Consider the following 14,071-nt stretch of genomic DNA (forward strand, 5'->3'; position numbering starts at 1 on the left):
AGAGCTGCGTGGTAAAAAATCAGGTGGTGGACCATGTATGTGAGACGAAGTATGCTGGGCCGCAGTAGGGTGAGCAAGGTCTTGTGTCATATGTTGGAGCGCGATTTTAAAATTGCCGATTTTTGTGCAGAACAGAGGCGCGCTTGAAGGTTGATTTTTCCCCGAAATACGCATGGTCGCTTGTCAGTGTACCGATGTTCCACGTTGTGTTGTCGCAGTGGTCAATTTCTGCTGGGTGTTTGTAAGCTTGAAGACTGCTTGTGAAAGTAACAACTGAGTGTGTTTGCCTGTGGATGGTTGATTATAATCGAGTCTTCGTCATAGTCGTTAATTTATTCTTGAAGTCAGATGGTCAATTCTTCTTTAATCTTTTTCCATGACTCGCATTTTGGAATGTGTGAGTGAGGTAGAATTTGAGAGCCTCACCGGAGACGTAGTTGGTGACGTTAATGATCATCTCCCGTTCCGACCATGATGCAGCAGCGGCGTGGAGCTTTAGTAGGTTGAACCAGTCCTGTACGGGGGGTTCGTCATTCGCTGATTCGGTGTACTTGGGGATGTTAAGGTTGGCTAATGGTGCTGTCATGACGCTGGTCATGATGTAGAGTGGGGATGCATTTGTGTGGTCCACGTCCGGTCACTGCGTCTTGCTGAGGTGTTCGATGATGATGGCCGGTTGATGAGGTGGCTGCCAGGTCTTCATCCCGTCGACTCGTGTGACGCTAGATATGGAAGACGTGGCCTGGCTCATACGCTTGCTTGCTTGCTGGATCTTTTCTTTTGTGGCTCTCACCCACATGCCGTGTTTATTTCATTCTGACTTCTTCCTTCTCGGTTTCTACTACAAGTCACTGCCTTCCTACGTCACTGGATATATGTGGTGTGATATGATGTTCGACCTCCTGTAACTTCCTTAGAGCACGTATTCGCAAAACTGTTGCAGCAGCATATTAACATTGAAAAAGTGCGCATATGTCATCTTCATAACAATTTTTGAATATTGGGGTTATTTACTGGCCCTCTAAGCGTTGAACGTGATAGTGATATTCTGTCCTTAGTCGGAACTTCCGCAATCTGCTACACACTTTTTATTGTATGAGATTACTCGAGAAGTTTAAGTGGTGGATTACTACTATGTTATCGATAAAGTTGAAAATGGCTTATGACAGTGAAGCTTTCGCATGTGGCTGAATTCTGAGTGAGGGGCAGCATACTTTAAACCAAGAGCAATTACATTCGTGAAATGTTCTCGAAGGTGATATGCATGCGTTAGGCGGTCTTTAGGGAATACGCGCGGTAACGTATGTGTCTTTTGTAATGGGTGGTTTGCTTTAAGCCGCAAAAGTAACGCTAGGGGGCGCCGATTTATGCGTATGTCTTGACAGGTGGTAGGACGATAACCTGTTTGTTTTTACTCAGTGTATAGAAATATCGAAAATAGAAAACAGGTCCTTATACGTAGCTTATCTTGACATCACTAGGGTGTATAACAATGTTAATAACGATATTTTGTGGGACATATTGGAGCAAGTGAACATAGGTGAAGATTGCATACAGCTTTTGAGAGAAATATATCGAGAAAACACAGTTTGCACAGAATGGGAAGAAGTAAGTAGCAACGACAGCGCTGTATTTACCAAAGGGCTGTGACAGGGATGTTCTTTGTCCCCGCTGTTATTCATGCTGTACATAGTGAGGGTGGAGACAGTGCTAGAAGGTACTAGCATTGGATTTACACTGTGATACATACAGCTGGTGAGATGGTTGAGCAGAAGGTTCCAGGTCTATTATATGAAGACAATATTGTTCTATTTGCGCACAATCAAGACAACATACAGCGGCTGGCAGATACATGCGGAAGGGAGGCGGGGCTTTAGTATTAGGATTTTGTGCAACAAAATGTACATTGATGGCATTCAATAATAACGAAGACCAGGTAGCCTCAATACAGGGTCAGGAAATACCAAGGGTAAGCGAGTACAAGTACCTTGAGGTATAGATGAATATGAGAGATATAGATATATAGCTGTACAGGAAAAAAACTATGGTGGCAAAGGCAAAGTGTAATGCTGCAATAATGAGGCATAGAGCGTTATGGGGATAAAATAGGTACGAAGTGTTTCCAAGTCTGTGGAAAGGTCTCGTGGTTCCAGGGCTTACATTTTGGAACTCAGTGGTGTGTATGAAGTCAGATGTACGATCAGGAATGGGTGTAAAAAAGGACTGTGGGACGCCTCACGTTGGGTGCTCTCGGGAAGACGACGAACGAGGCTGTAAAGGGTTATATCTGATGGGCATGCTTTGAAGTAATGAAAGAACAGAGCGAAATTAGATTTCAACAAGTGCTTAGGAAAATGAAGGAGAGTAGATGGGCCGGGAAAGTGTTTAAGTATCTATATAGGAAGAGCGTGGGCACAAAGTCGAGAAAAAGAACTAAGAGGCTCACCTAGTAAGTATAGGGCTGGCAATGTGGGCGATGTAGCAACAAGGAGCATTAAGCGAAAAGTCAGAGTGGCGGAGAGGACTTATTAGATGACAGCAATGGAAAAGAAGCCGGGTCTCAGTAACTACCGGAAGGGCTAGCATGAAATACGAGCGGAGACGTTTTATAATTTAAAAGGAAGCGCTTTACAGTTCGCAGCAAGGTCGGGTTGCCTTAGAACACGTAGTAATAAAGCGAGACCTAATAAAGAAGAAGAACAATGTATATGCTGTGGAGAACCTAAGGAAACGATGCAACTATCGTTACTGAACTTCATCGATTTACGCGTCCTGGAGGGCTCCGGACGGCCTCGGACGCCGGTGCCGCATTGGTTTTTCTCGGGGACCATTTGGAAGCTCCGCCCACTGGTCCGGCATCGCTCGGACGCATGTTCGTTTTTCGCGTGCCTGCGGACGGCCCGGGGCCGTCCGAACAATATCTTTCGGGCAGCTGGCAGACGACAGCGTGGTGCGCATGCTGTGAGGCCATCTTAAGTTAGACGCGGGAAATTTTCGATGCGCTCTTGCTCTCTTTGCATTTCTATCCGCTTCTCACATGTTTCTAGATTTCGCATTGTTTGCGCACCCAGTTCTTGTCATCAGTGTTCTGAGCCACGTCGAGCATGTGCATATTTCCGAAGGTCGGGTAAACACGCGTTATAGTCGCTAGGAGAAACAGCGGTAGGTAGAACGACCGCACCGGCCTACTATGCACACGCGCTCGAGTAGTTCACTTACGGTAAGTTCCATCACAACAAAAATAAGTATACTGCTGTTTAGGTTGGAATTCGGTCAGCGTTGTGGCCTGTGTCACAGGTATGGAGGGAGGAGACGACATAGCCAGGCATAGCAGACGCCACAGCAGATGCATTCAGCATCAAGCGCGCAGTTGGCCCGAGGCCGCTCGGGCTGGCTCGGGACTTTTAGATCACGTGCATGTGACGTAGCCCCCTGCGAGCCGAGGCGTCCGCGGGCCGTTCGCGAGTGATCTGGGACTTGGTAAATCGACGAAGCTCACTGTATATGCTGCTTGGGTAGCATATACAGTATCCCTAGATGAAACATGTTCCGATTGAATGCGGCGATATCAACCTAAGTATACGTGTGGATAGAAACCTACATGAGGCTTTGGGTTTCAAGGACAAACATGGGAAGCTGAACTAGTCCGCCATAGAAGCAAGTAAGAGACGGTTAATGTATTGGTGGTATAAAAGTAGCGATAAAGAATAACAATGGAGGGAAAATGAGGTCACATTGCCTCAAGAGGCAGAGATGGAACCTAAATTTATTTTTTATTTTGTTATAATACGAATGAATGAACAGATTTTATTTCTGGAAAGATACAGAAAAACGTTGCGAAGCTGAAGGCCACTCAGCCTGACATGGCTTCGCTACGCAAAATGTTAAAGCGCTCAGCAAACATTGCTGCACTGAATAATGAATGGTAAAACACAACAAGCAGCAAAATAACGAAACAACAATAGCATAAATGCAAAAATAGGCGACATAGACATGCAGAAAATACGCTACACAGACATACAGAATCGGACACCGAGGCTCTTTTCATTACATATAAATAAATCCAAAAGACACACACTTACAATATTGTTTTACATATTCATACATTCATATAAAACACTCATATATTCATACATACATTTGCACATATGTACATACGTACTTCTGTACGTACATGCGTTTTGTTCCTAAAAGTGACAGTATAATATATGTGAAACCTACCGAGAAATTTGGTGAAAACATGATGTTTACTTTACCCAATTAACGAGGAGATATTTATAGTGATATTCTAATTGTGTTAATGAGAGGTTAAAATTTATTTGTTCACCTAAATGATTTAGAAGCTGTGGGGCGCGATATGCAATTAGGGCACTTCGATACCCACTCCTGGTTGCAGGAACGTGAATTAGTTGCCTACAGAGCGAGCATTAGAGTGAGCCTTCCTGTGTCATAATAGTGTAGAGTTTATCTTTATAAATGTAGAGTATTATCTTATATTCACACACCCGTCTTGCTTTGAGTATACAATGTGTTATAAATAGTGGATTGCTAGACATCTCCCTTTGGTTGCCATAATAATCTTCGAATGCTCGAATACAATCGAAGTGCAAAATACGCCACTTGATGATTATATACGCTCTCGAATCAAAGTGTGTACCCTTCCACGAAGTATGCATTCACAGTACAACGTGGGCAGACGTGTCGCTCGAGCCTCCTCTTTTAGCTCAAGCTGAAACCCACTCGTCTGTTTCATGCATTGTTGATGCCACCCAGTACGGTGTTTCCGCTCACTTTGCAGCAGTAGTATTCGTAGATACTAGGGGTGAGATTTTATCCTTCGCGTTGGTTCAAACAATTACTTCTTACAAAGCAGAACAGATGGCCATTGCACTAGCTCTCCTTGATCCACAAAGAACGGATATATATATATATATATATATATATATATATATATATATATATATATATATATATATATATATATATATATATATATATATATATATATATATATACGGACTCTAAATCCGCCTCTAGGGCCTTCGCTTCTGGTTCCGTGTGTAAGGAAGTTTTTAGAACTCTCGCTCACAAAGAACTCACCCACCGCACTATTATTTCGTTACCTGCTCACCTTGGCTTGAAGGTCGGGGGCCTTCCCAATGTTAACGAGCTAGCCCACTCCAAGGCGCAAGGCTTCACTTACTGCGCCGGGACTTGTGCTTCTGAGACAGAGCAATCAGCCCCAACCTTCACTTTGGGGACATTTTGACTACCTTCAATAAGATCACGAAGCACTATCAATTAGGCCGTAGGTCCTTTCCATTGCCACACGAAAAGTTGTCGAGGCCACAGGTAATCTTTCTTCGCATGCTTCAGACTGGAACATACCCTAGCCTCGTAACCTATAGCCATTGCTCCGATATTTCAGAACTTTGTCTTGACTGCCACAGTCGCAGTGATTTTAACCACGTGCTCTGGAGGTGCCCCTTTTTATAAAAAAGTGAATAATTTCCCGAAAACCCTTTTTATTTATTTCTCATGAGTCTGGTTCTCATACAACAACTTAAGGCTGTCCAGAAGGCCCACGATGCAGCGGTGAAGCTGGGCCTCCCCGTTCCTACGTGGGAGTGGCCCGCAATCCTACCTCTATAAAACGGAGGTGGAATCCTTCAGGACCCCAATAAAAGTTTTTAATCTATCATCCATCCATAATCCCTCTATGGAGTGCAGTGTCCACTCCAAAATCATTTTTACACCATAAAATTTAGCTATGTGCTGGGTGCCGTTTGTGCCAGTAGATGTCTAAAGTCTTGTGGAACACGTGGATATAAGTTGTGTCATGGTTGGTGGACCTTTTTCCGACTTTTTCTGTACTTTCTGGCTAGACCGCGCCAGGGATTGCTAAGCCTAAAGGCAGGCTCAGCTCATTTGCGCTGTTCAAGATAGCTATGGAAGTCACTGTGCAATGGAAGGACATTTCTCCCGAGGAATTCAAAGGTTCAAGTGTTCTGGGTGTTTTAGATTTGTGCTTTCCAGCGCAAATCAACTAAAAATATCTGTGGCGGGTGTTGAAGTTTATGGCCCGCCAAATCTGCAAGAACGGCGGCCCCTGATCTCCTGCCAACGTGAAGAAACACCTCGCCAACGTGTCAAGGCTGGCTCATTTGCCAAGGAAGCACTTTCAAATTATTTTTCGGCCCCAGGGAGGCCTTAACGACTAGTAACGTCGAAATTGCTCAAGCCCACAGGGTTCAAGACAATGGCGGGTCTTTCCGCAACAGATATCACGAAAGACACCATTAGCTTTAACACTATGCAAATCATTGTAGTGGTTAGCAAGTTGTCGCAAGCCAACGCAAAAGCCTGTGCTAGTTTGGAGGCCATCATCATTATTAACGCAAGCTACAAGGTACATTGTTGCGCCTGACAACATGGGTAATGGCATCATAAAAAATCAATATGCAGATTCGTCACGAAGAGCTTAGAATATTGCTTATTTAGCCGAAGAACCCCGATACTCCCAAGCGTGTTGAATCGAGAATTCTGCCACAGTTATTATCTTTTTCAAAGAACTTCGGGTTCCAAATGACGTCATGTGCGCTCGTCAGGTGCGCCTTCTACCGGCAGTAGACCAACGTCTGCTATCCCTGTGGTAGCAGGGCTGCTGACACGGCCCTTGTCTTGCAGCTCGGTTCCAGGTGTGGGGTTATGTGCATGCAGTCTTTCCGTAAAGGCAAAGATTTCTGGCGAGCAGCGGCAAACCTGAACATCACCCAGCCCACAGACCCAGCATTTTCGACTAGGATGGGGCAACTCTAGCGTGAGGGATACCACGCCAATTTTTACCTCTGTCATAAATGCTGAATCATTGGCACTACTTTACGCGAGTCTGGGGAGCGACCACAGTATCCTTGATGCCCGTATACATGCTAGCGGTAAGCCCGTGCGAGAATTCGGTTTCGCAGATTGGGCTTCTTCCGAATTATTAGAAAAAGAACGCGCGCAAGCTGAAGACTGAACCCTCAGCCTGAATCAATGGGCTGCACAACATGTTAATTAGGCGACAAAAAAGGTACGCTAGGACTAGCGAACAGATAGAATGAACAGCCGCCTCGCGCACCTCCAAGTTGCCGAGAAATTGTTACCTAATAGGTGGAAGCGGCAGGGGCTCAATCATCGGCTCCGCTAAAAGATTTCAAAACATAACCGTTTCCTCGAGGACCACTGACAGATCCTTTCCAGGCAGCAGTGGGATGAGGTGTGTGTGATTCTGTCGATTAAGAAATGAGAATAGGACGCAGATGGAATTTGATTAAGCATTTTTCAAACAAGCCCAAATTCAAGAGTAATGAAAGCAAGCCATTGCTAAAATTATACATGCAGTCTGAGAGTCTTAATCAGAAGACGCCATCCTGGACTGACTGGGTCGCGGATATCTACTCACCGGAACCTCCAGCTGCTCTGACTACTTGGCCTACACTGGGTCCCCTTGACCCAAGCTAGGAGAGCCTTTTAACGCCAGCGAGGTCTGGGAAGTACTTCAAAATCCTAATGAAAGAGCGGCTTTGGGTCGTAGTGCATCTTTAACAGGACCCACGGGAACCTAGAAAATGATTCCTTCAAGTTACTTGCCGATGAATTCAATGGCGTATGGAAGCAAGGTTCTGTCCCAGACCCTGAAATATGGCGCCGGTTCTCTGAATCCCCAAACCAAGGTGACTATTAGGTCTACCCAATTTTAGGTCCACATCACTCACGTCCTGCGTCGCCAAGGTAGCCGAGCACACCATTCACAACCATATCTCCAAGTACATCGAGAAGAAAAACCTTTTCATCTATTCCCGTACAACATGGTTGGGTTCGTCCGTCCTCATCCACAGAGAACAAAATGAGAAATATGAAGTCATAGACACGAACGCACGGGACGTATGGGGCATCCTAGGTCTTGACTTGGAAAAAGTGTTTGACATCTCTTACGCGCACATCTTGAACTTCATTTCAGAGCTTGGGCTGGGCGAATCATTTCATAAATACTTCAGCTCTTTTCTCGAATGCTGGGCCGGGAACCTCAAGTGCGCCCTCATAACACTGGGCCCTAAAGGCACGTTTCAAGGGGCAGTGATGTGCCCGCTTCTCTTTTAACATTTCTATGTGAAAGTTGTTCAGACAGCCATCTAATGCGAAAGGCATCAGCCACACGCTTCACACTCACACGGGGAAGAAAGTTTAGGCGCAGAAGGTATATTGCCGTCAGGTGGCCCGAAGGCGGCGAAGCAGAAGTCAAGACTGACCTTCAGGAAGCCATCAATATCTTCTTTGCTGGTACAGGGGTGGGATGCTCTTTATGTAAATCAGAGCTGCTTTTATAGAGGCGCAAGAGAAAGGGCACTGAACCTCTATCAGAAGAGTACGTTGCGCAACACCCCAGAAGTGGCACCCCCACTCCGAGGGAGGACGCCATTAGAGTGCTGGGCATGATTATTGAGTCAAACAGCTGAAAGGGCCGGACCATACCTGAAATTTCCATGAAGACCGAGCACAAGTCTCAATAGAGTTTCGAGCACTTATGGAGGACGATATACTGAGGTTCTTTTATGCATTCCTCACGAATAATATTACGTACGTTGCCGCCATGCACTCTTGATATGCGTTCAAAAAAGAAGCTGAAACTTTTATAAGGAGGAGCATAAGGAGAGCGTTGGGCATTTTCGCGCAGGTGAGCATTGAAGGATTATGCAGCTAAGGGTGCATATCACCTTAAAGGAGGTCGTTGAAGCCGGAAACTCCAGAGCTGGTGCGCCTATCGTTTGCGGTGCGCCTGTCGTCTGCGCCGACTGATAGACATCATCTCTCTGTACTTGGTGACAGCTCAGCACTGGTGGAGGATCGCCGTGTTCAACTTCTGAATGAACAGTGTACTGCCATCGACGTACCTCTATTCTCACGGAACGTTTATCCAGAGCACAACGTAGGTGGGTGCCGTCCTAAGATCACCACGCTTTTTAGGAGCATCAGGAACAATCGTAATTCAGTGTTTTGGCGATGCCACTCTGTAAGGTCACTCTGCAAGGTTTTCGATTATATCCGTCAATCGCGTGAGTTCTATTATCAATGCTGCGCCACTTAAGGACTCTACACTCTCAAGCGTCGCTGGGTTGGCTGTAGCCCTTGCGCTTTTGGACGACAGTAGGTCGCAAATCTTCATCGATTCAAACTAGGTGGTCAGGGCTTTTGCCTCTGACCCCGTTTGCGCCCAAGCATTCAGAATATTTAAAAAAAGACACTCTCTACATGCCATTACCTATTTTCCTGCACATCTCGAACCCCTACTGAACTCCCTCGTATACTTCAATGACACCGCTCACTCCCAGGTACGTGCACTAACCCTCCGTACTGGAGTAAACCCAGGTCCACAAGTTGGCAGTGGACTATGACAGTCTACTGAACATTACCAGATGAGTAAGACGAGACCAGGTCCTATGCAAGTCTATCTTGCTCAGAGGCTTATGAGTCGAGTTGCCGTGATAGTGGTGAGGTTAATGATCGTGGACACATGCTCTCGTGGTGCCCCTCGTTATGGCGCCCAAGTCGGCTCACAGAAAAAGATTGGGACTCCACCTTATTTATTTATTTATTTAGTGAATACTGCCGACGTCTATGCGAAGTAGTAGGCAGGAGTGGGCGACAGATACACTTGATTGGACATTTTCCAGGGAAAGAAAACAACATAAGCTTAAAGCAGAAAAAATATGTCAGGGGGAAATATAGAAGAAAAACAGGGATTTACAAATATTGAAGTCAATGCAGCGCTTCAGAGTGAGCAAGTTTTGTTGACAAAAAAAAGGCGAGAAAACACATACCGACATAATCGACGAAGCGTGATACAATTGAGCTAGCACTGAACATAGGAAAGTAATACAACTCCGACACACACGGGAGAGATTAAATGCGGTGACAATGAAATAAAAAGAAAGAAATAAAAAAAGTTCAAAGGATAGCTGGCAGATTTGCTATCGCATTCATGAATGAAGCGACAGTTGTGGATGAAACAGCTTCATCGGGTAGGGCATTCCAACTACGTGCTGCTCGGGGAAAAATGATTTTTGGAAAGCAGTGGTTCTGCATGGAAATTCCTGGACTTTCTTGCTGTGGTGTGACTGGGTTATACGTGATTTAGACGGTAGAATATATTTGGTTTTATCGATTCCAAGGTTACTGTGATAGATCTGATAAAACAGTTTCAGTCTTTCACGGGAGCGCCTGCGTTCTAAGTGTTCCAAGTCCGAACTTTCCAGGAGGGTCGAGGGGGATGTGTTTCTTCTATAAGCGTTGTAAATAAACCTTATGGATTTTCTTTGTACACGTTCCAGTTTTTTAATGTTTGCCGATGTATGAGGTTCCCACACAGGAGACACGTATACCAGTATGGGTCTCACGTAAATTTTGTACGCCAAAATTCTAATTTCTTTGGTGGATTTTCCAATGGTTCTGCGTAAGTACCCAAGTGCCTTCATTGCCTTTTTTTGTGTGTACTCTATGTGCTCGTTCCACTTTAGGTCGGAGGTAATTATAACCCCTAAGTATTTATAGCTGCTAACTTGAGATATACAGTTTTTGTTGATGCAATAGGTGAAAAGAAAGGGACTTTTTTTGCGGGTAACTCTCATAGCGACGGTCTTTTTTGGGTTAATGCTCATCTGCCAAGTCGAAAAACGAAGAGTGTATCTTATCCAGGGATTTGTTTAGGGTAATCTGGTCGTTGGGGTTATTGATGACGTGGTACAGGATGCAGTCGTCTGCAAAAAGGCTTATTTTAACGGGTATGTCACAGACTATATCATTAATAAATACTAAAAACAGAAGCGGGCCAAGGATGTAGCCTTGCGGTATACCGGATTGAACTGAAGTGGGGGTGGAGCTTGAGCCATCTACAGAGACACTTTGGTATCTATGGGAAAGGTATGCCCAAATCCATGTTAGTAAAGAATCGTTTTTCAGGATCGGTTTTAATTTTATAAGCAACTTGTGATGGGAGACTCGGTCGAATGCTTTATCGAAATCAAGGAATATAATGTCAATTTGACTATGGCTATCTAGAGCACTAGCGAGGTCGTGAACTGTCTCAAGTTGTTGTGTGGTAGTCGGTAGTGCTTTGCGAAAACTATGTTGCCGGGGTCAATTATGTTGTTTCTCTCAAGGAAGGCGGATATGTGTTTAAATACTATGTGTTCAAGCAATTTCGCACATGTACATAACAAAGAAATAGGCCTGTATGATGACACAAGTGACTTGTTTTCAGATTTAGATATAGGAATGATTTTTGCGTATTTCCATTCACTCTGGACTTCGCCACTGGACAATGATTTGGAGAATATAAGTGTTAGATATTTGGAGCACCATTCCGCATAACGAACAAGAAATTCATTGGGTATAGCATCAGTTCCGGGTGATGCCAACTGCAACCGCCAACCTACCTTACAAAGTTTAGAGATACTATTTCAAGTACGCGCTGCCCAGAGAGCGCCTGATGCGGTGGTGAGGCTAGGCCTCCTCATCCTCACGTGGGAGCGGCCCGTGGTGTTGCTCTAAAGAAGCAAAACACTCCTCAGGACCCAAGAAAGTTTTGTGTATGTCTGTCTGCCTGTTTAAAAACCCGAAGCCGTTTCGGCTTCACATGTCATGTGACGCCGAGTGTCAACGCACGGTGTCACCATGTTGTGTTACTGGCACAACCATGGGGGTCTAGTGGCTAAGGTACTCGGCTGCTGACAGGCAGGTCGCGGGTTCAAATCCCGGCTGCGGTGGCTGCATTTCTGATGGAGGCGGAAATGTCGTAGGCCCATCTGCTCAGATTGGGTGGACGTTAAAGAACCCCAGGTGATCAAAATTTCCGGAGCCCTCCACTACGGCGTCTCACATAATCATATGGTTGTTTTGGGACGTTAAACTCCACAAATCAATGATGATGTGTCACTGCGATACTACATGTTGTAGTGGAAGGCCTGTACGTAGGACGCGTGTGTTAGTAAAGCTAGTGTTTTATTTTTCATTGCATTTTCCAGCAGAGAAAGTTGTTTTTGTGTATTTCCAAGGAGATGCATGGCTGTGTGGTAGAACACCTGCTTGCCATGCAAACGACCTCGATTCAATCCTCACTCGCATCACTTTTTTTTATTTTATTAGAATCTTTCTCAACTTTTCAGTCACAAACAGGATGATGATTTTCCACTAACAAATTACGACGCCAACTGCAACCGCCGACCTACCTGAACTAACAAACAGTCAGACGTTACTTCTTTTAAGGGTGCTATTGAATGCTATGCATACCAGCTAAAACACAGAAATGTTATGCCGGGGTCCACGAAGACTTCACTGACGTACTTTCGTCATGTGTATGACGCTGATAAAACAGGCAGTCACAAATGATAAAGAAAAATTCAATAGTTCCGCCACCGCAAATCGAACCTATACAAAGTCTCGGTCCGCGACGAGCACCCGGCGCACTACCGCCTGAGCTACCGAAGCCTCTCGCGCAGTGCTCTCGTTTGGAGGAGCTAGGCGAAACGGTGCAGTGCGAATTCACAACATTTCTATATATGTATAGGAAAAGAGCCTTAATTCAGCTGGAGAAGATTACTTAGTAAATATAATAATAATAATAATAATAATAATAATAATAATAATAATAATAATAATAATAATAATAATAATAATAATAATAATAATAATAATTAAGAACGACATTCTGAGCTTGGTGGAGTGCCCCTTTGTGAATTGGACAGTCTTTCTTCCATTCATCTAATGTCAAGAAAACTGGGTAATCTGTTCTGCTTTCACCGCATGGAGAAAGAAATTTTCGTTTTCTTCTTTCTCAGTATTCATACCTCATCATCAAAACATTTCTGCATCTGGTGTGGTTCTGCACTGCACCAGCACAGATCGGTCGGGGACATTGCATGCTTTTTGCACTGATAGGCCCACCGGTGTCGAATTGACGATGTCATTTGGTGACGTCATCAATATCTGTTACGTTGCAGAGTCCCAGTGATGTCCATATGACTTTACGATGTCATTGCAAATTTCGTTGATCTGTGACACGCCGATGAACTCCCTATCGGCACGGTCATAAGGTATATTATAATTATTCAATTGATTGCGTTCACGCTGATCGTCACTTTTTGTGCCTGATGGGGCATCTATAGGTCTTTCGCCTGAAGAATAGGAGCGGACAAGCATCGCAAAGTCTGAAAGTCCTTTCAAGCAATCGACGAGTGGGTGACGACAGAGACAAAAAAAAAGTCTAGAAGAGTGCGCAGCAATGCTAACACAAGGATGTGCGACGTGTCGTTTTTTTTGTATTTGCTGCGTGCTGGTGACAGTTCCAAATTTAATGAGGAAAAGTTTAGCTTTCAGATATGTTTAGGCAGGTAACCATCGTATATGTCACGTGGATCATCTAGATATTGCGGATAGATGACGAGGAAAATGAGAAAATTTCCCTAAGTTTTATGAGGAACCATATGAACTACGCCACACTGGCCGAAAATATTTTAAAACACCATGCAAATTGGATAAGTAACCTACGTCTGACAACACTGGTGAATATCCGCTCCCATCTGTAAGGCCTTCTGTCTCTGGATTTACTAAAACTAACATGCAAGTAAATAAGTAAATAAGTAGTCTTCATGAAACAAGAAAGCGTCCCTTCTTACATGAAAATCTTGTCTTTCAGAGTGAGCTCGGCCGCCGAGTCTTGAGAGCAGTCGCTTACAGTGGCGTCCCAGTGCATTCCCCTGAAAACTAAAGAAGAAAATAACGATATATCATACTCAAAAATGAGTCAATGAAGTGATATAAAAGAATTAGACAAAGTAACATGTCGACGTGAGTGTTTTATTGTTCACAATTCTGCCTGACTGGGAATGATCAATATAAGGGGAGTCAGAGTATAGGAACCACCGCACAAAATATAATGCCATAAATACATTCTATGTCGGAATGAAATAAAAAGCGTAGGGACCAGTTATGCTTGGACGTACACATGGAGAGGGGGGCGGGGGGAGCTCCCTTT

General features: G+C 44.5%; 1 protein-coding gene across 1 annotated transcript in view; it reads right to left on the reverse strand.

Moving 5' to 3' along the window:
* LOC119167683 (nose resistant to fluoxetine protein 6) overlaps positions 1-14,071 on the reverse strand; it is a 192,048-nt gene that overhangs the window by 125,219 nt on the left and 52,758 nt on the right. The window contains exon 4 of the mRNA XM_075865904.1: positions 13,713-13,800. Within this exon, the coding sequence (XP_075722019.1) occupies positions 13,713-13,800 (88 nt within the window). The remainder of the gene's footprint in view (positions 1-13,712; positions 13,801-14,071) is intronic.

Source organism: Rhipicephalus microplus, chromosome 6 (genome assembly GCF_043290135.1).
Source record: "Rhipicephalus microplus isolate Deutch F79 chromosome 6, USDA_Rmic, whole genome shotgun sequence".
NCBI lineage: Eukaryota > Metazoa > Arthropoda > Arachnida > Ixodida > Ixodidae > Rhipicephalus > Rhipicephalus microplus.